At 40.5% G+C, this 24,041-nt stretch overlaps 1 protein-coding gene across 1 annotated transcript in view; it reads left to right on the forward strand.

Moving 5' to 3' along the window:
- Window positions 1-24,041, forward strand: part of LOC308079816 (kinesin-like protein KIF21A) — an 80,165-nt gene that overhangs the window by 50,124 nt on the left and 6,000 nt on the right. Inside the window, exons 16-34 of the mRNA XM_080421421.1 lie at window positions 448-647; window positions 2,036-2,143; window positions 2,949-3,017; window positions 4,410-4,555; window positions 5,469-5,613; window positions 6,379-6,555; window positions 7,436-7,537; window positions 9,292-9,457; window positions 11,036-11,056; window positions 14,236-14,290; window positions 15,642-15,696; window positions 16,680-16,873; window positions 18,403-18,600; window positions 19,832-19,864; window positions 20,833-20,969; window positions 21,804-21,888; window positions 22,232-22,321; window positions 22,691-22,849; window positions 23,118-23,235. Coding sequence (XP_080277547.1) covers window positions 448-647; window positions 2,036-2,143; window positions 2,949-3,017; window positions 4,410-4,555; window positions 5,469-5,613; window positions 6,379-6,555; window positions 7,436-7,537; window positions 9,292-9,457; window positions 11,036-11,056; window positions 14,236-14,290; window positions 15,642-15,696; window positions 16,680-16,873; window positions 18,403-18,600; window positions 19,832-19,864; window positions 20,833-20,969; window positions 21,804-21,888; window positions 22,232-22,321; window positions 22,691-22,849; window positions 23,118-23,235 — 2,258 coding nt within the window. The remainder of the gene's footprint in view (window positions 1-447; window positions 648-2,035; window positions 2,144-2,948; window positions 3,018-4,409; window positions 4,556-5,468; window positions 5,614-6,378; window positions 6,556-7,435; window positions 7,538-9,291; window positions 9,458-11,035; window positions 11,057-14,235; window positions 14,291-15,641; window positions 15,697-16,679; window positions 16,874-18,402; window positions 18,601-19,831; window positions 19,865-20,832; window positions 20,970-21,803; window positions 21,889-22,231; window positions 22,322-22,690; window positions 22,850-23,117; window positions 23,236-24,041) is intronic.

Below are 24,041 nucleotides of genomic sequence, written 5' to 3' on the forward strand. Positions count from 1 at the left end.
ACAATGCTACACAAGTCTATGAAGCTATCTGTAAAATCTATGAAAAAGTTTAATCTGCAACACAATTTTAACCCATTAATACCTGGAACGCATCTGTGTCACTTTTAGATTTCTTTAGGCTATTCAAAAATAGCAGATATACAAGCTCATAGCGCGGCACCGAGTGCCGCGCTACGAGCTTGTAGATCTGCTATTTTTGAAAAATCGTGAAAATTATTTTTTTACATTTTTTTTCCGAAAAACTGTTAGGATTTAGAAAATGTTTAGAAGCGGCCTCAGGTCTTAATGGGTTAAACAATATGTAGTGGGGGTCCCTGCTTCATCTCTCTCTGAGCTATAAGGGGTCCATGGTCTGAAAAACGATGAAGACCCCTGGATTAAGTGGTTACGGTCAAACGTGAGTGTGACGTTATAACATGACGTGACGTTCGTTTCGCCCCCCTGGAGGCTCGGTGGAGACCTGCACGGAGGAGAAGGCCAAGAAGGTCAAGGTGGAGTACGAGAAGAGACTGAGCTCCATGAACAGGGAGCTGCAGAAGCTGCAGTCGGCCCAGAAGGAGCACGCCCGTCTGCTGAAGAACCAGTCCCAGTACGAGAAGCAGCTGAAGAAACTACAACAAGACGTGTCCGAGATGAAGAAGACCAAGGTACTCTCAGTCACACACACACGGCTTCCCCAAAACGTGTCATGCTGTGAAACCACCTGTGGACAGTGGTGGAAAGTAACTAAGTACATTTACTTAAGTACTGTACTTAAGGTATTTGTACTTTACTTGAGTATTTCCAATTTCCAATACTTTTACTTCTACTCCACTACATCTCAGAAGCAAATATTGTACTTTTACTCCACTACAATGATTTGAAAACTTTAGTTACTAGTTACTTTTCAGATATAAATCATGATATAATGAAACATACATTAACCACTTTAACCCTATTTTATACCTAGGCTATTTGAAAATAGCCGATCTACAAGCTCACAACGCGTCGCGATGCGACGCGTTGTGAGCTTGTAGATCTGCTATTTTCAAATATTTAGTACTTTTACTTTTGGTACTTTAAGTACATTTTGATGCAAATACTTTTGTACTTTTACTCAAGTAATTTTTTAATTCTGGACTTTTACTTGTAACAGAGTATTTTTATATTGCAGTATTGGTACTTTTACTTAAGTAAAGAATTTGAGTACTTTTTCCACCACTGCCTGTGGATGTACTTTTGGCCCCCGCCAAATATGTTGTGCAGTGAATAATATTATTTAATGTGAAAAAATATATATTGGCCCGGTCGGTTGGCGTAACCGTCTGGACATCTAGGCTGGTAATCCAACGATCTGCGTGTCACCCCCCCGTCTCTCTCCCAATTTCCTGTCAATCTACTGTTCCTATCAATACATTTAAAAAAAGATAATAATAATAATGAAAAATATCTTTAAAACAATTATATATATATTGTTGCTGTTGGGCACGAACCTCCTATCTCCATATTTATTTTTGTTGTGTTTTTTCTAAATGAATGCCCTACTACTCATACTATAGCGTCACACAAAAGTATAGCATTTATTTATTATTTTTTATTTGAATCCTGAAAGTTTTGGACATTATGAGGTTTCCACCCGGCAGAGACATTATAATAATAGTGAATAACAGTGAATAATAGTATTATTCACTGTGCAGTGAATAATAATATTATTCCCTGCAATAGTTTTCCTTTGCGATGTTGGTGTGCGATTATTCCTTTTGTCTTTTTGTGCAGTGAAATAAGCAATATATTCTCACATACAGTACAACGAGATAATTAGCATTTCTCTGTGTATTATTGGTCTGGTTACAGTATTCCATTTTTCAGTCATCAAACATTTAGCGCTCACAGCGCAATGCGCTGTGAGCTTGTGGGTCTGCTATTTTTTGGCTTTAGGTTACATTTAAATATGGCAAAGAAATAGGTCAAAATGTTGTTTAAAACTGCTGTCCTAAAATGTTGATGTCCTCACAAGTATAATACAAACTTGTGTGTGTGTGTGTGTATTCTGTAGGTGTGTTTGATGCGTCAGATGAAAGAGCAGCAGGAGAAGAACAGAGTGACAGAGACCAAAAGGAATCGGGAGATCGCCACTCTGAAGAAGGACCAACGCAGGGCGGAGGTGAGACAGTGTTCTTGTAATGAACACCGCTACTGCCAGGGGCGGTTTAATGCACTACGCAGACCACGCTATTGCGTGGAGCCCCGAGGCAGGGGGGGGGGCCCTGGGCTGCCCCCTAAAAATCAATGATTCAATACCCATTCCGTAGCAGTTGATTTTTTTCCAATACGTGAAGTAGTTTTAACTAGGCTACCTGGCCACTTCTATTTCCTGTTGTACGGTTTCAAAATAAAGTAAAAAAAAATGTGTTGAATGATCAATGATACAAATATCCAATAAAATAGATTTGAAATGCACACCATTTTGAGAGGAAATAGATTCCTAGTGACGCCACCTGACAACGCTATCGTCAAGCCTGCATTCTTCCGTGCGTAAAAACAACATGGAATATAAACACGAGACTTTGGGGCAAAAGTTCATATTTACCATGCTCTCTGAAACCAAGACAATGTAGGCCTATGGAACAAAAGTGCGTTCTCTTTCATCCTCCTTTGCTTTGCAGCAGGTGAGTAATTTAATCTAATGCTGGCTAAAGTTGCCTATGTACAGTATACATTCTGCACTGCACGCAGTGATGCTTGCATTGCGACGCGTTTTCGTCTATTAAACTGTCTTAACGGATATTTAAAATGCTCAAATATTAATATGGCATTGGCTCTTCTCTTGTTGCACAAATGTAACGTGGTCTACTCAGCACTGGAATGTTTGCAAATGTAGGCTATATATTTTGTCATGATGATAGCATATGATGACCTGTGCTGTACACCCCTAGCTTGTATTTTAACAAGACTTTTTTTCCTAACAGCACCAGCTGAGGCAATTAGAAGCCCAGAAGAGACAACAAGAACTCATCCTCCGTAGGAAGAATGAAGAGGTGAGACGTGCACAGTTCGTATGATTATGGTTGATTGATTGATTGAGTATTTTATTAGGCAAAAAATGTAAACCGCACAATTACATTTATAATACTTTGTCTAAAATGTCCGTCCAAAAAAGTCCTTGCGGTCTTGTTTCCAGTGGGGTCTTTGGTATTCAATTCATAGACATATATACGGTAGTAGCATCCAAACAGTTCAAATATCAACACAAAAATACAGAAAAAGAATAACACTACATGAGCTTATATGTATACATTATTTAACTCTGAGACCCTTATAAGCGCACTGTAGTGGGCCTTTGGTTAACTGACTAATGCCCCAGGTGCAAATTGTAACTAATTGTAAAAACTAAATGTTCTACTAAATTACAACTATAGGCTCTTTTCGACTTCAAAGTGTAATCCAGAACCTTCCTTTTTTGTTTACGTTTCTATTATATCAGAACCACCGCTGAAGGGGGTAGGTACGCCATAACAAAAAGGATTTAAAAATTACTGAGTTCAGGGTTGCCAGAATTCAGGGTTAGAACCACCTCCTGTGCAGGTAAGGGCCCAAATTAGGTTGCGAGAACCTTATCTGAAACCGAGCCATAGTGTATGGAAACAAATCCAGAACGCATTAAATACGTTTCAGGGGCACGATACAGTTCACTTAGTTATTTTAGTCAAAAAGAGCCATTTGATACCTACATCTCGATGAATCGCATGAAAGAGATTATAAAAAAATGTGAAACGTCCTTTCGCGCGCTCTAACACACCTATTATTAAAGGACGACTTCACCGCTTTTCAACCTATCTTCATATAATTGGCCCTCACTAATACTCATGATAAAATGGTACAATTTTTTTCTACTCGGTCTGTGTCTCAGAGGAGGGCTGTGGACAGTTCAGAGTCCCGTCTACCAGTGACATCATCAATGGGGAATCCAAGCTAATAGAAACGGCAGGCTTTCTATTCCTGGAAAGTTGCAATGCAATAAAAGAAGCCATTGTTCTCGTGTTAATAAAAATCTAAATAAAAAATGTGAAATCTTGTTGGAAAAAAAAATCATGCCTAACAATGATGTCACTGGTAGACGGTTTCTGGACTGTCCACAGCCCTCCTATGAGACACAGGCCGAGTAGAAAAAAATTGTACCATTTTATCATGAGTATTAGCGAGGACCAATTATATGAAGATAGGTTGAAAAGCGGTGAAGTCGTCCTTTAATTTGATTAGCCGCAGCTGTGTTGTTTATTAGCCTGACATGGTTTTTAATCTGCTGTAGTTTCTTACCTGAACTGGAGAATAAACTATAACATCAGCCTAGGCCGAGGGTTGCATGCCCCTTAGCTTGTATCAGCTGTCATGTGTTAGTAACGGGTCTGTTTGTGTATTTGCGTAACCAGGTGACAGCTCTGAGGCGGCAGGTGAGACCTGCCTCAGGTAAGGTGACCAGGAAGGTGAGTTTACCCGAACCCCTGCACGACTCCTCACACCGAGCCGCGCCAGGACGACCGCACACTTCTGCAACGACCCTGTCGAATGGAACCAGGTAATTTATACCCTACACCAGGCGTCTCCAACGTTTTTGAGCTGAGAGAGAGTGCCGTGCTACGAGCTTGTAGATCAGCAATTTTGGAATAGCCAAAGAAATCTTAAAATGACACAGATGTGTTCCCGGTCTTAACACATTGATTGCCTAGATCAAGTTAACTCGTTTTTCAAATCCATCACTTGATTGCCTAGATCGAGTTAACTACACTTTTTATTTTTTGTATATATATATTTTTTTTTTATTTGACCCAAAGACCAAGGAGATATGATTTTTCGAAGATCTAGACTCCTATCCACTTCCTTGTTAACTTAAAACTTAAAAATTCTGTATCTCGGCTCCTGCCGCGGAACTGCCGGTGGAGGAGCGGCAGCTCCCGGCAGTGACTGCCGGCGGTGGAGCGGCAGCTGCCGGCGGAGCAGCGGAACTGCCGCGGAACTGCCGGTGGAGGAGCGGCAGTCGCGGAACTGCCGGTGGAGGAGCCGCAGTCAACTTATTTTTTCCGCCGATAAAGTATAGTTTTGGACCATGACGGAGGCGCGCCGACTCAGTAGACCTTGAGGCCAAGGAGTCGCGCCCGAGCGCCTCCAGGCGCGAGTGCCCGCGACGACCGGCCGATGGTCTACTAGTCGACTAAGCGCCGTCCGAGTTATGTACCGATAGGCACAGAATCGTAAATAATATTGGTGGGGACTGCGTTACACAAACGCAGCACACTCCCAAAGCTGGCGCCGCCGGCATCTCCGCGGAAGCTGCCGCTGCCGGAAAATGCACTCGCTGTCCCTCAGTGAATGTGTTAAATGGATTAAATGTACTGAGGCTGCCGTTGAACTATAGACGTTCTCAAGACATGCGTTGACTCGGCAGTCGTCCAATGACATGGGATGGTCTTTGTCGTCCTTGTCCCTATCAGGAGGTCTGTGGGATCAGTGGGCGGCGTCCCCTCCACGAGGACGGCCCGCGCCAAGTGGCAGTCCCTGGAGAGACGCATCAGTGACATCATCATGCAGAGGCTGACTCTCTCCAACATGGAGACGGACATGAACAGGTTACTCAAGGTCAGTGGTGGAAAAAGTACTCAACGTTTTTACTTAAAGGGATATTTCACTTAAAAAAAATGTTTGGGTCATTTTTTTTATCATATACTCAGGCTTTTGTGAGCCCCCCAGACCGTTTTTAAGTTGCTTGATTCAGTATTTAGACATTTGATATTCATTCCTATACAAAACCATTATAACTTCAAACTCCATTTTCAACATGTTAGATTCATCAAAAACACCCGTCCTTGGTTCTGGTGACTCATCATGCCCTCCTAAAGGTCCTTACACACCGGGGCGATTTTTTTCATGCGAATAATACGTTTTTTTTAAAAACCTTATAAAGTCAATGCAAGCTTCCACACCAGTTTCGCGGAGCGAAAAAAGCGTCTTTTAATTATTCGGAACGAGATTTTGCGTATATACGCATATTCGCCGGTGTGTAACCGCCTTAACACGTGAGGGGGCCGTGTTTTTCTATTACTTTTTTCATTTAAAAAAATAGCAAAAATAGCAAAAGTAACAGATCTCAAGCGACGCGTTTCCAGCTTGCAGATCTGCTACTTTTGGATGCTTTTGTGTGATGCTGTAGTATGATAAAGTAGGGCGTTAATTTACGAAAAAACACAAAGTTAGAATAAGGGGATAAGAGCTTTCTGCCTGACAACAGCGATATATAGCAACAACTAAAATGACACCGAGGCGTTCCCAGCTTGAACGGTACAACAACGCGTAGGTGTAACTCTTCCCTTCCTCTCCCTCTTTCCCTCCTCTCCTCTCCTCCAGCAACGTGAGGAGTTGACCAGGAGGAGGGAGCGCGTGTCCAGGAAGAAGGAGAGGACGATAGAAGGAGCAGACTCCGCCCTCAGCGAGGAGATGGAGTCTCTGAGCGCCAACATCGACTACATCAACGACAGCATCGCCGAGTGCCAGGCCAACATCATGCAGATGGAGGAGGCCAAGGTTTGGGCCTGTCGCACATTGCTACATAATCGCCTAATCGCTATTATCCCATTAAGACCTGAGGCGATTCTTAAAAATGTTTTCTAAATTCTAACAGTTTCTTGAAAAAAATCGGGGAAAAAAAGTTTCACGATTTTTCAAAAATAGCAGATCTACAAGCTCGTAGCGCGGCACTCGGTGCCGCGCTATGAGCTTGTATATCTGCTATTTTTGAATAGCCAAAGAAATCTAAAGTGACACAGATGCGTTCCAGGTATTAATGGGTTAATTGAGATCATCGCAATTATTTTGCATATATGCATTCGCATAATCGTCATAATCGTTTCCATGTTGACAGATTTTTATATGTTTTCAAATGTTTTCAACAATAGTGAAAATAGCAGATCTACAAGCTCACAATGTGTCGCGATGCGACACATTGTGAGCTTGTATTTCCACTATTAATGTTCTTTTGAAAGTATAAATGATGTCATTTCTTTGCATGTTTAGGTTATCTGCCACTGTGCAACTTCAAATCCTGAAAGCCAAACAGAAATGTAATTTTTATTCATATGTTCCAGTGTTCCACGACACAATTAAATCTTTAATCGCAATTAATCGTTAGGTAAAATGTCTTAATCGTGATTATAACCCTACTCTCAAAGCAGGGCTTCACAAACCTTTTCAGCTCAAGACCGAAAAGGGAAATGTTGTGTTATTTTGTAAAGCCACGTTTTGATTTTAATTTTAATTTCAGTGAGCTAACTTTTTTTTATATTAACGATCTAAAACCGGAATGAATTATTAGCTAAACGCACTGTATGCTGCTGTCTGATATACCCTCTGAGATAATGTGCTGTGCTAATGCTAATCTTACTAAAAGTCCTATTATGGTCTGCAGGAGGAAGGCGACACAGTGGATGTTACCCTGGTGATCAGCTCCTGCAGTCTGTCAGAAGCCAGATTCCTGCTGGGACATTTTATGTCTCTGGCCATCAGCAAGGTACAATACCAGGACCCCGTGGGGGTCCCTGGACCCCACTTTGAGAACCAATGATTTAACCACTTAATCCCTCTATACTTCAACTGGTCAAACTGACCTGATATGGCTCTGTACCGAGATGCGCAGTTTTTCCCTCGACGCGTCTACACCATATCTCTTCGTCATAAATAGCCAATAGCCGATCTACAATTTTTGGTGAATGTTCCCCCCAGAATAGGGATGTTGGGGTTCAAATGGTTAAAGGGAGGGTAAGTGATTTTCTTTGGTTAAAATAAGTGTTAAGTAGCTCTATATTCTGATAGTACTCATTGCTATAGAGTGTTTGTTCAGTAAGAGGAGTCTCTCCATGTCTCTCCAGCGCTTTATTAAACAGAAAATGCATATTCATGTAGGGATACCAATTTTATCCAATCAGGATGGACAACTCAGTCAGGATACAGATTAAACAAGTGAAATTGGAAGTGATTACACTAAGAAAGGAGCACACAAAATTGGACTGGAACTGGAACACTGATAAATGGGTACTCTCTCCTGATTGGCTGAAATGTTGTCACCTACAGTACCTGAAAATGTTTTTTCTGTTAATTAAAGAGCTGGAGAGACGGGGTGACTCCTGTTACTGAACAAACACTCTATAGCAGTGATTACTATCAAAACATAGTGCTTTAACCTTTCCTTTTTTGTTTTAACCAAAACATATCACTTACCCTACCTTTAACTATAGGTCTGATATTTTTGCCGCGCGACACCGTAGTACGATGGAGCATGAATTAGGATTTACACTGTCCTGAGTGAAACCAACCCTGAGGGTTTGACTGTGAGCCCTTTATGTCAGTTGTTCTTCCCAAACCTTTTCATGTCAAGGACCCCCTTTATTGATATGTATTTGGCCACGAACCCGACCTGAAAAGATTATGTGCCAGGTTGATGTAAACAAATAAGTAAAACTTTCCAAATATTTTCAAGTTTTTTTGGAAATGGCAGATCTACAAGCTGACAAACGTGTCACATCATGACGCGTTTGTGTGCTTGCCTTGTAGATCGGCTTTTCAAATGTATGTAGAGAGCTAAAGTGGTTGAACAGATTTTTATGCTATACTGTATTATCTTAATCTGAGTTCCCAGAAGTTTTCGCCTGCTCTGGCGAGGAACTTCTGGGCCAGAGCCCTGGTATTTGTGGGCGGGATGTAGCTTACGCTCAGAATCTGAGCGGACACGCCTCTTACCGGTCTGACTCGTCTAAAAAGTCCGACGAGAGGCAAACAGCAGTACACAACAATGGCGGCCGCAATTTCTCAAGGGGAAATTGCTTCCCGTCGATCCTATTTAGATGTAGCACCCACTGCATGTGGATCCCGCCCCCTTTTCTTCATTGGCTGTTGATTTGAATCACAACGCAGTGGCCGCGCCCCTGCTGTCCAAGCTCCGACGCAATGCCTCCCAGACTAGTATTATCTGGTCTCTGTCGGGTGGAAACCTCATATGTCCAAAACTGTTACTTTTCAGGACTCAAATTCAAAAAATATCAAAAGTAGCAGATCCAAAGGCTTGAAACGTGTCGCTTGTAGATCTGCTACTTTTGATGCTTTTTATGTGACGCTGTAGTACGATCAAGTTAGGGTATTCATTTACAAAGAAACACAAAAGGTTAATATGTGGAGATAGGAGGTTTCCTTTTTAGGACCTCTGGGGGTCCCCGGTCCCCCACAGACCCCACTTTGAGAAGCGCTGCTGTAAGTGAGTGTGTGCCTCAGGGTCTCCAGGCGGCGCAGAAAGAGGCCCAGGTAAAGGTGATGGAGGGCAGGTTGAAGCAGACGGAGGTCAACAACGCCACCCAGAACCAGCTGCTCTTCCACATGTTGAAGGAGAAGGCCGAGGTCAACCCCGAACTGGACGCTCTGCTGTGCAACACCCTGCAAGGTAACACACACACACATGCACGCACACACGCACGTACGCACGCCAGTGGTGGAAAAAGTACTCAAATTCTTTACTTAAGTAAAAGTACCAATACTGTAATATAAAAATACTCTGTTACAAGTAAAAGTCCAGAATAAAAAATGTACTTGAGTAAAAGTACAAAAGTATTGGCATCAAAATGTACTTAAAGTACCAAAAGTAAAAGTACTAAATATTTGAAAATAGCCGATCTACAAGCTCACAACGCGTCGCGATGCGACGCGTTGTGAGCTTGTAGATCTGCTATTTTCAAATAGCCTATGTTTAAAATAGGGCTAAAGTGGTTAACGTATGTTTCATTATATCATCTGAAAAGTAACTAGTAACTAAAGTTTTCAAGTAATTGTAGTGGAGTAAAAGTACAATATTTGCCTCTGAGATGTAGTGGAGTAGAAGTAAAAGTATTGGAAATTGGAAATACTCAAGTAAAGTACAAATACCTCAAAATTGTACTTAAGTACAGTACTTAAGTAAATGTACTTAGTTACTTTCCACCACTGACGTACGCACGCGCACACACACACTGAATCATCTTTTCTCTCATTGCTTGGATCTACACTTTATTGTACAGCTTTTGCTTTATTTTACAGTTTTCCTGTAAAGGTTACGAGAGAAAACCGCTGTGAAGAGTTGATGGGGGAATTAGTGCATTCATTCAAAGTTAACTTTAATTATAAAGTAATCCGATCAAAAGTGAAGCAGTATTGTTCTTTGCACTACATAATCAGATGTCGGAGCTTCATTTTTGTGTTATTATAAGATTATTCTTTACCGAATTCCCAGATTGGGCGGAGCCTAACCGTTTTGCGTCACCTCCGTGCGCAAGCTCGTGAGTCGAGCCCAACGGTCGAAACCGTTCGTTCGTGACAGTGGCCCCACGCCGTTTTAAGCTGCAGTACCTATGAATGACCAGCATGTCCAATGCACTTCAATGCAACCTCTGGGTTCTGGGGGCTTGACTACTATGGGGTCGTTGAGTCATACTTTGTGATGGTCTTTGCCAGCTATGGGATCTTTGAGAGCTACAGCTGTGACATAGGTTGGAATAGGTTAAATATATTATAACATTAAGACCTGAGGCCATTCTACTTTCCCGAAAAAACGTACATTGATATATCAGTGGTGCTCAAACTTTTTCATGTCAAGGACCCCCAAAATGTTGTTCCAGGGACCCCCAGAAGCAAATATTTGAGTTAAGTGTTCTCTTTGAAAAAAAAATATATTCAAATATTTGCCGATTTACAAGCTCGCAACATGTCGTGTTGTGACAAGTTGTGACTGTAATTTTCGCTGAATGTTTCCCCTTTGAATAGTGACACAAGGGTTCATGCGGTTAAACTGTGTGTGCTCTGCCAAAGAAACATGCTTCATAAAAATAAAAGTAATATAGTAGGTCACATAAAGTCACATTGTCAAGAAATCAAACTGTAGAATAAAGTGTGATCCATCTCTCATCTTTGGTTTGAACTTTCATTTGTATTGTTTTTGTTTGTCGTTTGTTTCTCTCTTTTTTTTTTTGTTGTGTCGACCTATATTCAGAGTTAGGTTACATGTCGGCAGGTGAGTAAACAGAATCCCCAGCACGTTGTCAGCTGCACTGTATATGTGACACAGCATGGCAGACACACACTACAAGATTGACACCAAACGGACCTCCCCCGCATAAAAAAGCAACCTGTTTTCAACAATCTAGATTCTAGAGTCAAGGTTTCATGAGAGGTTCGTCCGCAGAACTGGAATTGGATAGAAACGGTACCTGAGCGTAGTGTTACCCTGAGCGCTGTAAAAGTGTCCTTCTGAATAGGGCTGCAACTGTCGATTATCTTCCTAGCGTTTATGCTCTCAATTCTTTTTTCCGATTTTCGATTTTTGATGATTCAATCAATGCGAAAACAATTCTTTATGATATATTAAATCGATTAGTATGATTAACCTTTTAAGCCATATTTTATACTTTATCATACAACAGTGTTGTGCAAAAATAGCAAATTAGCTCACATGATACACCACAACATGTGAGTTTGTATATCGTTGCTTTTTTCTTTTGTTTTGTAAATTAACGCCCTACTTGATCACACTACAGTGTCAAAAGTAGCAGATCTACACGCTCGAAACGTTTTTGAGCTTGTAGATCTGCTACTTTTGCAGTTTTTGAATTTGAATCCTGAATCCTAACAGTTTTGGATATGAGGTTTCCACTTGACAGAGACCATATGTTCTATTTTCAGATTTAATCATTATTCTCTTGTTGTGGTTGTTGTTGAATTGTTTGAGTGGTTTGATTAACTGTGAACCTCGAGAACTAGCTACAGACAGAAGAAAATAACAAAACACTGCTGTGTTTAATTAATCAATTAATTAAACCACAGCGAATCCATGCCTAAACCTAAACACCATGCCTAAACCTAAACACACTAATCTTGTGTAACTTTTACCAATGCTAATAGTGCCTAATCATAACTAAAATTAAGGAATTGCTTGATTGATTGACTAATTAATGAAATAATGAATTGATTTAACCTAAATTTAACCATACTAACACCCCTAACTAAAACGTATGCATTAAAGCTGCAATCTCAGGACTTATTTGAATTAAACCATTATTGTAACCATTCTGTATGGTTAGAGTATGTTAATACAATATGTATGTATGTGCAGTGGTTGGAGTTGGTCTGCCTACTCTTCCATTTAACCTTGGTATCTCAATGTTGGACATATCAGCCCATATACTTATGCCCCTAGTAGTTATAGGCTGGGTAAATGCAAAAAAAATCGAATATGTGCTCATACAGTGACAAAAAAAAACACCCCAAGGAGTGAGGACTATTCTATCTATCTTCTTTCTATAGGCAAAATGTTGACAGTTTCCAAAATTGGTTGAAAATAGCCGATCTACGACATCACAATCGGTTATTTTCCAAATAATATTTTTGTTAAGTGGGTCGGTGTTTAAATCAACAAACCTGTTCTATACAATTCCAGCTCTATGGACAACAGTGTTATCAGCCCCCCGGTAAAACTAACCCAGTTGAAGTACTGTAAAGCCTGACTTACACTTTGTCGTACGACGGTGTGACATGCCGTTGCGTGACACTGTCATACGACAAAGTATAAATGAAGCATAACATAACACTGCCTTGCTGTGCATGAGGAGTTCTGTTCTGTTACTGTCCTCACTAAGCTTTGATGTCCATTTGTATGTTTTCTCATTTTTTGTATCGTTTTCCGTCTCACTATAATTTCCCCCCTCTCTTCCTTCTCTCTTTCTATGTGTCTCTCTATCTCTCTCTTCCTCGCTCTCGTACGTTACTGTGCATTCAGCCTTTATTTGTTTACAGTTACAAATGCCATGAATATACCACACATTACACTTTTCCCATGAAATGCCAAGCTACCATAAATGCCATACTTTTCATTACACTTTTCACCGACATGAAAACTGATGAGTCATATGTCTGCTTTCTAACGTTATACTGACCTCAGAGTTGTTTTTGCTGTAATATTCACATCCGCATGACTGCTGTCTGTCTTTTCTGTCAAGCAACGCAAACATTGCTTATTCACTGTTCATATTAAACTCATATAGAGTATGAGCCCGACCCATGTATCAGTATGGCCGACATAAATCAGCAATTATGCAGCGTGTCGTGTTATCTGATTTTCTTTCAACCTGGTTTCTCTATTTTGAGAATGTCATTATTATTACCGGTAAAAGTTTTCAAAAATTACATATTGTGAGCTTGTAGATGCAGAGTAAAGAAATTATTTAATAGAGCTTGATTTCAGTTCAGTTTATGTGTGCATGTACATACTTGTTTGCTGGTTGATTGTTTAATTAAAGTTAAATGTTCTTTTCATATTTTGAAATGTAGTACTTAAAGGTAGGGTAAGTGATTTTCTTTGGTTAAAATAAGTGTTAAATAGCTCTATATTCTGATAGTACTCATTGCTATAGAGTGTTTGTTCAGTAAAAGGAGTCTCCTTGTCTCTCCAGCTCTTTATAAAACAGAAAATGCATTTTCATTTCAGTTTCATTTCCAATTGTATCCAATCAGGATAGAGAACTCAATCAGGATATAGATTAAACAAGTGAAATTGGAAGTGATGACACTAAGAAATGAGCAGGCAAACTTGGAACTGGAACACTATAAAAATTAAGCTTAAAAATTGGTACTTTCTCCTGATTGGCTGAGATTTTGACACCTACCGAAAAATGTACTTTCTGTTTATTAAAGAGCTGGAGAGACGGGGAGACTCCTGTTACTGAACAAACACTCTATAGCAATGATTACTATCAGAATATAGTGCTTTAACCTTTTAACAAAATACTTTTTGTTTTCACAAAAAAATATCACTTACCCTACCTTTTAATCTGTCTAAGGTTGTTTGTGTTTATTTTTATTTATTTGTTTGCTTATTATTATTATTATTATTATTATTATTATTATTATTATTATTATTATTATTATTATTATTAATGTTATTATTATTATTATTATTATTATTAAGTTAATTAATGTTCTCAATTAGAAACTTTAAGCAAATCTAAGCTTTTCAAATTGGTTTAGATGGTCAGGACTCTCCATAGCACACTAAAACCTGGTATCGGTCGGGCTCTAATAGAGAATACATCACTATTAGTGAACATACATGTAGACTGTTGCACAAATACAGTTGGGTACTGTGCTGTTTGTGTGATTGGTTAAATGTGTGTTTGTTTGTGTGTTCTCTTGGTGCAGAGAATGGAGATGAGAGTAGCAGTGATGAATCCATGAGTCCTTCCACAGACGGCAGGTAAATACACATGTGTTTACTACTTACAGAGGGCGGGCGGATGTAGATGATGAGTGGCCCAGTCTATGTGTGAAAGTGTCCCTGAGCAAGAGACAAGAGACTGAGCATTCTCAGCCTTATCTTCATATAATTGGTCCTCACTCAATGCTCAGTATAAAATGGCTCACTATTGGGCACTCAGAGTTCAGAAACCTGCCTACCAACGACATCATCGATGGGGATTCCAAGAAAATAGAAAACCTTTCTCTTCCTGGAAAGTTAGCATGCTGAAACAGAAGAAGGTTACTTATACTTATATTAAAGGATACTTCTTATATTAAAGGTACTAGAGGTTCGGGCCACGTAGGCAAACCTGCCTACTGATGATGTCACTGGTAGGCATGCTGTCCACAGCCACCCCCCAGAGACACTGATCATGGAATTACACAATGTCCGTCTACTCACTCTGCATCTCATTGATTGATTGATTGAAAATTTTATTAGGCAAAAGAATGTAAAACAACACAGTTACATTTATAATGCTTTTGTCTAAAAGGTCCGGCCAAAAAAGTCCTTGCGGACTTGTTTCCGTTGGGGTCCTTGAATTAATTTCATAGACATATATAGTAGCAACCAAACAGTTCAAAAATCAACATGAAAATACAGATAATACAGAAAAAATACAACTATGTACCAAAAAAAGAAGCATGAAAAAAATAAAAATAAAAAATAAATGTACAAAAAAAAAGGGGGGGGGGGTGGTGAAGCATGGAAAAATAACACCTCAGAGGTGGGTTTGGACAGTTCAGAAACCTGCCTACCAATGACATCATCGATGGGGATTCCAAGCTAATGGGAACTACAGCCTTTCTCTTCCTGGAAAGTTAGCACATCGAAATAGACACATCAATAAAAAGAAATAAAAGTAGAAATGGTGTGGCTCCAATGTGGATCACTGACCTCGTGTGATACATACTGTACAGCCAATTAAAATCCATCCGGATTTACTGGACATCACGTTCAACATGTCAGTTACGTTCACATCATTATCATTATAGTTATTTTTAAATTATAGTAATCATCCTTGGTGTGGGCGGCCTTTACCCCATTAAGACCTGAGGCGATTCTTAAAAAAAAATCGAAATCCTAAAAGTTTTTTTTTTTTTTTCAGAAATAGCAGATCTACAAGCTCGTAGTACGAGCTTGTAGATCTGCTATTTTTGAATAGCCAAGGAAACCTAAAGTGACACAGATGCGTTCCAGGTCTTAATGGGTTAAGCCCACGATTCTAGCTTGGATTGTGTACTTTCATATCAAATAAGGAATGCAAAACCTTATTTGAAATGTTGCTGAAGACATTGGTCTCTTTCAGCACGCTGGCATCAGATCTGATGAAGCTTTGTGGGGAATCCAGACCCAGGAGTAAGGTAGGACATTAAGCTTACAGACAGTGACTTGTCAAGCCCGAAAATAGCTTTTTCTACCAGCTCACAATGCAACACTTTGTGAGCTTGTAGATCTGTTAATTTAGCTATGTTCTGTTTTATATACTGTATATCGTTGCTGTCGAGCAGAAACCTCTTATCTCCATATTTTAACTTTTCGTGTTTTTTCGTAAATGAATGCCCTTGAGACTACCAGAGCGTCACACAAAAGTATAAAAAAGTTTAAAAATTTTTTTTTTGCAATTTTTGAATCCGGAAAAGTAACAATTTTGGACATAATGAGGTTTCCCCCGACAGAGACGATAAGCTTACGGACAATGTTTGTCATGACTTAAATAAAAGCTCACAAAGTGTTGCGATGCCACACATTGTGAGCTTGTAGATCTGTTCATTTAGCTTTTTCCCCCTGTTTTATATACTGTATTTAGGCCTACATAATTACATTATAGATCTTTTTTGAGCAGTGCAACCGCTCCTATAAGAGGGTTTAGGACCCATCCGTGGTGAAAGTTTTTCTTTCCGTCGTGAAAATGTGTCTTTCGCTGTGACGCCATGCTGTGGAAAACACAGCCCATAGGCTAAGCTTTGCAGGACGTGCTGTGATTGGCTAACGAGACACATGATGAAATTGACTTCAAACTTCGCAGACGCGCTGTGATTGGCTAGCGAGACGCATGATGAAATTAATAATAATGTAAAACATTTAAGCACGTCACTTCGCAGGACGTGCTGTGATTGGCTACCGAGATGCACGATGATGCATGATGAAATTAATAACTCATAAATAGCACCGCTCACTTCACTGGGTATGATTTTTTTAAAGCCACTTCGCAATATAGTAGCCGTAGCCAGAGGCTATGGCTATTTAGAGGTCCTTAGCATTGGAAAGGTTTGGGAACACTTGGTGTAGAGTCCTCTCTGGACCATTGCAGAAATTACTGCCAACTGCCCCCCCCCCCCCACAGGCGCGTAGGCGGACCGCCACGCAGATGGAACTGCTGTATGCCAGCACCGGGGACCTGACTGGTGACTCGCCCCCAACAGGGGGCTTCTCTGCCCCCCTGCTGCCCCTCACTGAGCCCCCGGAGGAGGTACCACTAAGGGACCTGCAGGGACCTAGTCTGGACCCCTCACCGCTCTCTACACGGATAGCTGGCATGTAAGCAAAGAGTTCAACACCATCCCCTTATGGATATAATAGACCATACACTTTGATTGTATGCATGCTGTACACATTTAAGCTTGTAGTAAGGCTGCAGCAGTAGGGCTTCTAAATCATGATTTTTTTTTTTTTGCTTCACAACTTTCGTAATGAAGAAACTTGGTGATTCATTCAAACTCCTTACTTGGTCAGCTATTGGGGAGCAATACCTATGTATCCCTCATACAACCCCTATGTTCCCTCAACCCTAAACCCTACCCTAACCTTAACCTGGAACTGTGTCATTTTTAGATTTGAGCTAAAAAGCATTATTTTACACTTTGGGCTATTCAAAAATAGCAGATATACAAGCTCATAGCGCGGCACCGAGTGCCGCGCTACGAGCTTGTAGATCTGCTATTTTAGAAAAATCGTGAAAATGTGTGCAAATCTTTGAAATATATGTATTTTTAAAGCGAACATTTTTAACTCAAATCTTTGCTTCTTGGGGTCCCTGGAACAAAATATTTTGATGGGGGTCCGCGGCCAAATACATATCATTTTGGGGGTCCTTGACATGAAAAAGATTGAGCACCACTGAATCGGCTTCAGGTCTCAATGGGTTAATACAATATACAGTTGTAACTGGCACATCTGCAGTGGTTGGAGGTGCTCTCCCTACTCTTGGCTGAAATCATTTGAGTCCTAACAGTACCATATCCTATTTTAATGTATACATTTGTAACTCTGCGAGTGCACAAAATGTTACATTTGTACACACTCTCAGAGTTAAATTAACACTGATGACTTGACTGTGAACTAGTAGAGGTGTTCTTGTCGAGATGAACAGCATAAGTGTGCATGTATCAGGACATTTAAACCCATTCAATCTGGGAACGCATCTGTGTCATTTTAGATTTTTAGCTATACAACCATTGTTTTATACTTTGGCTATTCAAAAATAGCAGATCTATTTGTAGATCTGCTATTTTTGAACATTAAGTGCAAATCTTTGAATACATATATTTTACTAAAATCTTTGCTTCTGGGGGTCCCTGGAACGACATATTTTGAGATTGGGGTCGGCGGACAAATACATATCATTTTGGGTATGATGGTTTACCCATCAAGATATATTGTTCCAGGGACCCCCCCCCCCCCCCCTCCCCCACCCCCGAGAAGCAAAGATTTGAGTTAAAATTTTTGCTTCAAAAACAATATATTTATTCAAAGATTTGCACAAACATTTTTTCACGATTTTTTTCAAAAATAGCAGATCTACAAGCTCGTAGCGCGGCACTCGATGTCACGCTATGAGCTTGCAGATCTGCTATTTTTGAATAGCCAAAGTATAAAACAATGGTTAATATTGGTTATAGCTCAAATCTAAAATGACACAGATGCGTTCCCGCATTGACGTTAACCCAAGGCAGAACAAACAAACAAGCCTCAATCTAACACGTTCAATTCTTTCTACTTGTGTGTGAAAACGTCTGCGTGCGTGTTTCCATGTGTGCGTGTTTCCATGTGTGCGTGTGTGCGTGCAGTTCTGGAGCCAGGTCACCCACGGGCTCTGAGAGGCTGTCGGCGGAACGTTCGCCCATCACCCGCAGGAGGCTGCTGGATCGAGGAGCGTACGCTAGCGCACACATCCCAGTGCAAACACACATACCCGTACCCGTACCTGCAACGCCCCCTGCTGTCTGTGCAGAACCCAAGACCAAGACCACAGAATACAAACCACCGTAAGAAGCCTTTTCAATGATACGTTAGGCTTGTCACAAGTACAATTACGATAAGCATACGACGCGCCGTGATGCTACGCGTGGCATGCTTGTAAATCGACTATTTCCGCTATTCTTTTTTTAGCAATTGTCCGAGTTATTACATATGTCAGTAATTCGTTTGTGTATTATAGTTATTTGTCATATCATGTCCTGTGAAATGTTTGTTTACAAAGCCTAAAAGCAAAAGAGAAATGTAATATTTATATGTTCCGGTGTTCAATGCCAAAAACACGATCGTTAATCGCAATTATTTGTGTAAAATGTAAGTAAAATGTCATAATCGTGGAAGCCCTAACTGTAGTGCTTCCTCGCGATTACTTTTTTGATTAAAGGTGCTGTAAGTGATATTTTTGGGTTAAATTAAAAAGCATGTTGTTAAAAGGTTAAAGCTCTATATTGCGATAGTAATCATTGCTATCAAGTATTTCATCAATAACGGGCGTCTCCCTGTCTCTCCAGCACTTTAGTAAACAGAAAATACACAGTCAAGGTGCACCGTCGCTCTGAGCCACTCCAAACTTGTCACAGATACTGTTCAGGGGTCTGCCATGACAATGGTCACACCAAAAAAGCCTAAATTGCACACATAGGGAGCTACATGTACATTGTCATAGATAGATTTGAAGGCCATAAATGCAGTGTCAGTTATGCAATCTCCTTATGTTTTTTTTTGTCAATAAACCAGCTACTATACAGTATAGTAATGTCATGACTAGAATACGCACTGTTTCAGCATTATTGACACATTAAGCCGATAAAATAAAAGACACTTACACATCCGATTAGAAGACTAACTTACATTATTATCCAGATAATAAAAGGTATGTTTGAATATGAAATGCACTGCATCGCACTACAGTATTCAATTGTAGGCGTGTACCGTGTAGGCCTGCATGCAACATTTACTTGGACTGTAACCTGGGAAGCCCTTTTGAAACCCATCCGTCGTTGCTGGAAAAACTGTGCTGCATAATTCATAATGCAGAGTAATTGAGTCAGTGAGTTGTGGCACTTGCATGCTTCTCCGTTGCTCGGCTGGTTCTAACATCTAACGCTTGTCCTGTTTGCTGAAGATAGCGCCAGCAAGTGAAACACAGCGGATTGCATATTTGAACCTTTGGCAAGTGGCTATAGTAAGAGAAGTAGTCACTGGATATTTACTTTTTTTTTTGCCTGTTGTTGGTTTCAGAATGGAGGAGTCACGTGTATCTGATGGCCATAGGTAATCAATCATCTTCATTAATTCCATTCAATACTCAATATTCTCTGAACAACTCTCTCTTATTGTCAGTGGCTAGAAAGTAAGGTACATTTACTCAAGTACTGCACTTGAAAACTAATTTGAGGTACTTTTACTTTACATGCTTTACCATTTTTAAAAATAGTTTATACTTCTTTTCCACTACATCTCAGAGGCAAATGATGTACTTTTTACTCTGGTCTAATTATTTGACAGCTTTAGTTACTAGTTTACTACTTTATTAATACAAAACATCCGTTAATACTAATTATAATCCAATATGATTCATGTGAAATTGGCCATTCTGCATAACCTTGAGTATATTTTAATCCCAGTGCTTTTGTACTTTACATGTTTTAATGCAGGACTTTTACTTGTAAAAGTATATCTCCATTATTTTGGTATTGCTACTTTTACCTACAGTAACCCATTGAGATTCTACAAATGTCTTACAAAATGTCAAACTAAATCCTTAGTTTTTGCTATATCAGTGGTGCTCAAACCTTTTCATGTCAAGGAGCTACAAAATGATATGTATTTGGCCGCTGACCCCCATCTCAAAATGTTTTGTTCCAGGGACCCCCAGAAGCAAAGCTTTGAGTAACTGCTAAAGATTACAAATACAGGCATTTGGGCCAATTGTTACACTCACAGTTGAATTAACACTGATGACTGTGTATCTACATAGCCAGGTACCTACTGTACCTGCTTATCATCTCTTGTCGGGTGGAAACCTCATTTTGGATTCAAATTCAAAAATAGCTAAAGTAGTAGCAGATCTACAAGCTCGAAACGCGTCGCTTCGCGCCGCGTTTCGAGCTTGTAGATCTGCTACTTTTGATACCTTTGTGTGACGACGTAAGTTAAAATATGGAGATCAGAGGTCTCTGCCCGACAGCAACGATATAGAATGATGCTGATGAGTAATAAGGTCTTTGGTTGTACTTCAGGGGGATCATCAACCCAGTGTCGCCCCCTAAGAGCAGCCGAGGGGACAAGCTGCAGTGCGTCTCCGTTGCCGAGGGACACACTAAACCTGTCCTCTGTGTGGACGCCACCGATGACCTGCTGTTCACTGGATCTAAAGGTACGTTCACATGAACACGCAAACTCGTGAAGCGTTCTGTATTTATTGTGGGAGACCATAGCTGAGTGGTTAGTGAGCCCACATGGGGAGCCAGAGGCCCGGGTTGTCCCAAGTACGATTCTCTTAAACATGTCCATGTCAAAGACCCCCAAATTAAAGGGATATTTCACGTTCAAACATGTTTGGGGGTCATTTTAACGTCGACTAGGGCTTTTGTGAGCACCCCAGACAGTTTTGAAGTTGCTTGATTTAGTATTTAGGTGTTTGATATTCATTTTAACAGACACGCCCCCTTCCTATACAAACCCATTGTAACTTCAAACTTTTAACCATGTTAGATTCGTTGAAAACACCCGTCCTTGGTTCTGGTGACTGATATTGTCCTTCTAATGTGTGAGGAGACCCGTGTTTTTTCAATTACTATTTTTTCTCTTTAATTTCCCCCCCAAAAAAAGAATAAAGTCCTCACGTACTGTATTAGTAGGACAATATCAGTCAGTTAAAATGACCCCAAACATGTTTGAAAGTTAAATATACCTTTAAAGGGTTAGGGTTATGTACATACAACATTTGTGTTGTTAAAATGTGTACAAAAATATATAAGAGTTTCAAATTCTTTCAAGATTTTTTTAAAATAGCAGAACTACAACAAGATTTGCCCACAGCTGCTCTAGATTTGTACACAGTTTACAGTGTGTGTGTGTGTGTGTGTGTGTGTGTGTGTGTGTGTGTGTGTGTGTGTGTGTGTGTGTGTGTGTGTGTGTGTGTGTGTGTGTGTGTGTGTGTGTGTGTGTGTGTGTGTGTGTGTGTGTGTGTGTGTGTGTGTGTTCTCAGATCGTACATGTAAAGTGTGGAACTTGGTAACGGGTCAGGAGATCATGTCTCTGGGTGAACACCCCAGCAGTGTTGTCTCTGTCAGGTAACATATCTACCGTATGCATGTGTGTGTGTGTGTGTGTGTGTGTGTGTGTGTGTCTCTGTCTGTCTGTCTGTTTGTCTGTAACATGGTTTTTTCAGTATTTCAGTCATGTAAACATTTTGTAACTTTTTGCCTATTTTAGAACACTGACACTTTAAGTCAAAGGTAACTTAGACTGGTGCAATTTATCCACTATAATAAGGTCTCAACTTTTGTCCTCTAGACCTAAAGCTTGCTAACTCTAAATGGAACTCTTAATGCTGACCAAGTATTGCAAAGAGGAACCAATATTGTCCAGCCACAGATAATAATGGACCATGGCTGTGTTTGTTGTTGGAGTTAGGTACTGCTCCAGTCTTGTCTTCACCGTCTCAACGGCCTTCATCAAAGTTTGGGACATACGAGACTCTGCAAAGTGTATACGCACACTCACGTAAGTACATACTGTACCTCTAGTTACATACTTACACACTGTACCACTAGTAAAATACTGATCATTGTTTCTGCTGCTACTACTACCAATACTAATAGCATGTGTAGCAAGTGTATATTGTATACATAGTATATTGTCGCTGTTGGGTGGAAACCTTGTATGTCCAAAACCGTTCCTTTTTTATTATTATTTTAAGATATTATTATCATTATGTATTTAAAATAGTGAATATAACACACTCTATAACGATCTACAAACTAAAAGAAAAGTTTGTAGATCTGCTATTTTCACTACTTTTGTGTGACACTATTGTATGATGAAGTAGAAAAAAACCTATATTAATAATATGGAATTATGTGTGCATTTCAGGTCTTCTGGCCAGGTGAGTCAAGGAGACAGCTGTTCGTCTCAGAGGAGTATGTCCATCCCTCCGGGAGAGAGTCAGATAAACCAGATAGCTCTCAACGCCTCCGGATCCTTCCTGTATGCTGCGGCAGGCAACTCTGTACGCATGTGGGACCTTCAGAAGTAAGACCTCACACACAATCATGCACCTTTATCACTCCATCAATACACAACCATGCACCTTTATCACTCCATCAATACACAACCATGCACCTTTATCACTCCATCAATACACAACCTTCAATGAATTGGCATAACGACTAAACTAGGGAGAAAAGGGGCAAAGATGATAATAGTAAAAATGTTTGTGTTTTGCAATATCCTGACAGCCCACCAGTGGGCCCCGGCCCTCAGGTTTTGAGTGGCTGATTGTTTTGTGCTCTCTGTCTAGGTTTGTTTCTACGGGGAAGCTAACGGGCCACCTGGGAGCGGTCATGTGTCTGACAGTGGACCAGGTAGCTAATGGACAGGACACTGTGCTGACCGGCTCCAAAGACCATCACATTAAAGTAGGACTCTCTCACACACACACACGCACGCACGCACGCACGCACGCACGCACGCACGCACGCACGCACGCACGCACGCACGCACGCACGCACGCACGCACGCTTCTACGGGGAAGCTAACGGGCCACCTGGGAGCGGTCATGTGTCTGACAGTGGACCAGGTAGCTAATGGACAGGACACTGTGCTGACCGGCTCCAAAGACCATCACATTAAAGTAGGACTCTCACACACACACACACACACACACACACACACACACACACACACACACACACACACACACACACACACACACACACACACTTGAAGTCTGCAATCCGTAACTTTTTTATCTTAGCCGGGAATTATAATCAAGCTCTCCCACATGAGAGACCAAATCTCTACCACTCAACCAAGACGCAATCCCTGCTTGTCCAGGGGAGATATTGTGCTAATGAGGTTCAGACAGCACTACTTGTCCACCAGTAGGTGTCCTACCTGACACCATCTAACTTTCTCAATGGAAGAACATTATATTATATTGTGTTATATTGTATATCATACTCTGCCATACGGATTGGTGAAATGTTTTATTCATTAAAATAAGGTTCCGGATTGCAGCTTTAATACGTGTACATAACACTGACATGGCGTCCCATTCAAGATGCAGTTGTCCTTGATACTATTTACATTCTACATTCCTGTTATGCCACACACTCCATTATTCACCTTGACTTCACTTTGATTTTGATTTTTTTTCTTCCATAACAACCTTAACTCATTCACTGCCAGGCTTATTTCAAGCAAGTTGATCCATATGCCAAAG

Source organism: Gymnoscopelus braueri, assembly GCF_963280865.1.
Source record: "Gymnoscopelus braueri genome assembly, chromosome: 23".
Taxonomy (NCBI): domain Eukaryota; kingdom Metazoa; phylum Chordata; class Actinopteri; order Myctophiformes; family Myctophidae; genus Gymnoscopelus; species Gymnoscopelus braueri.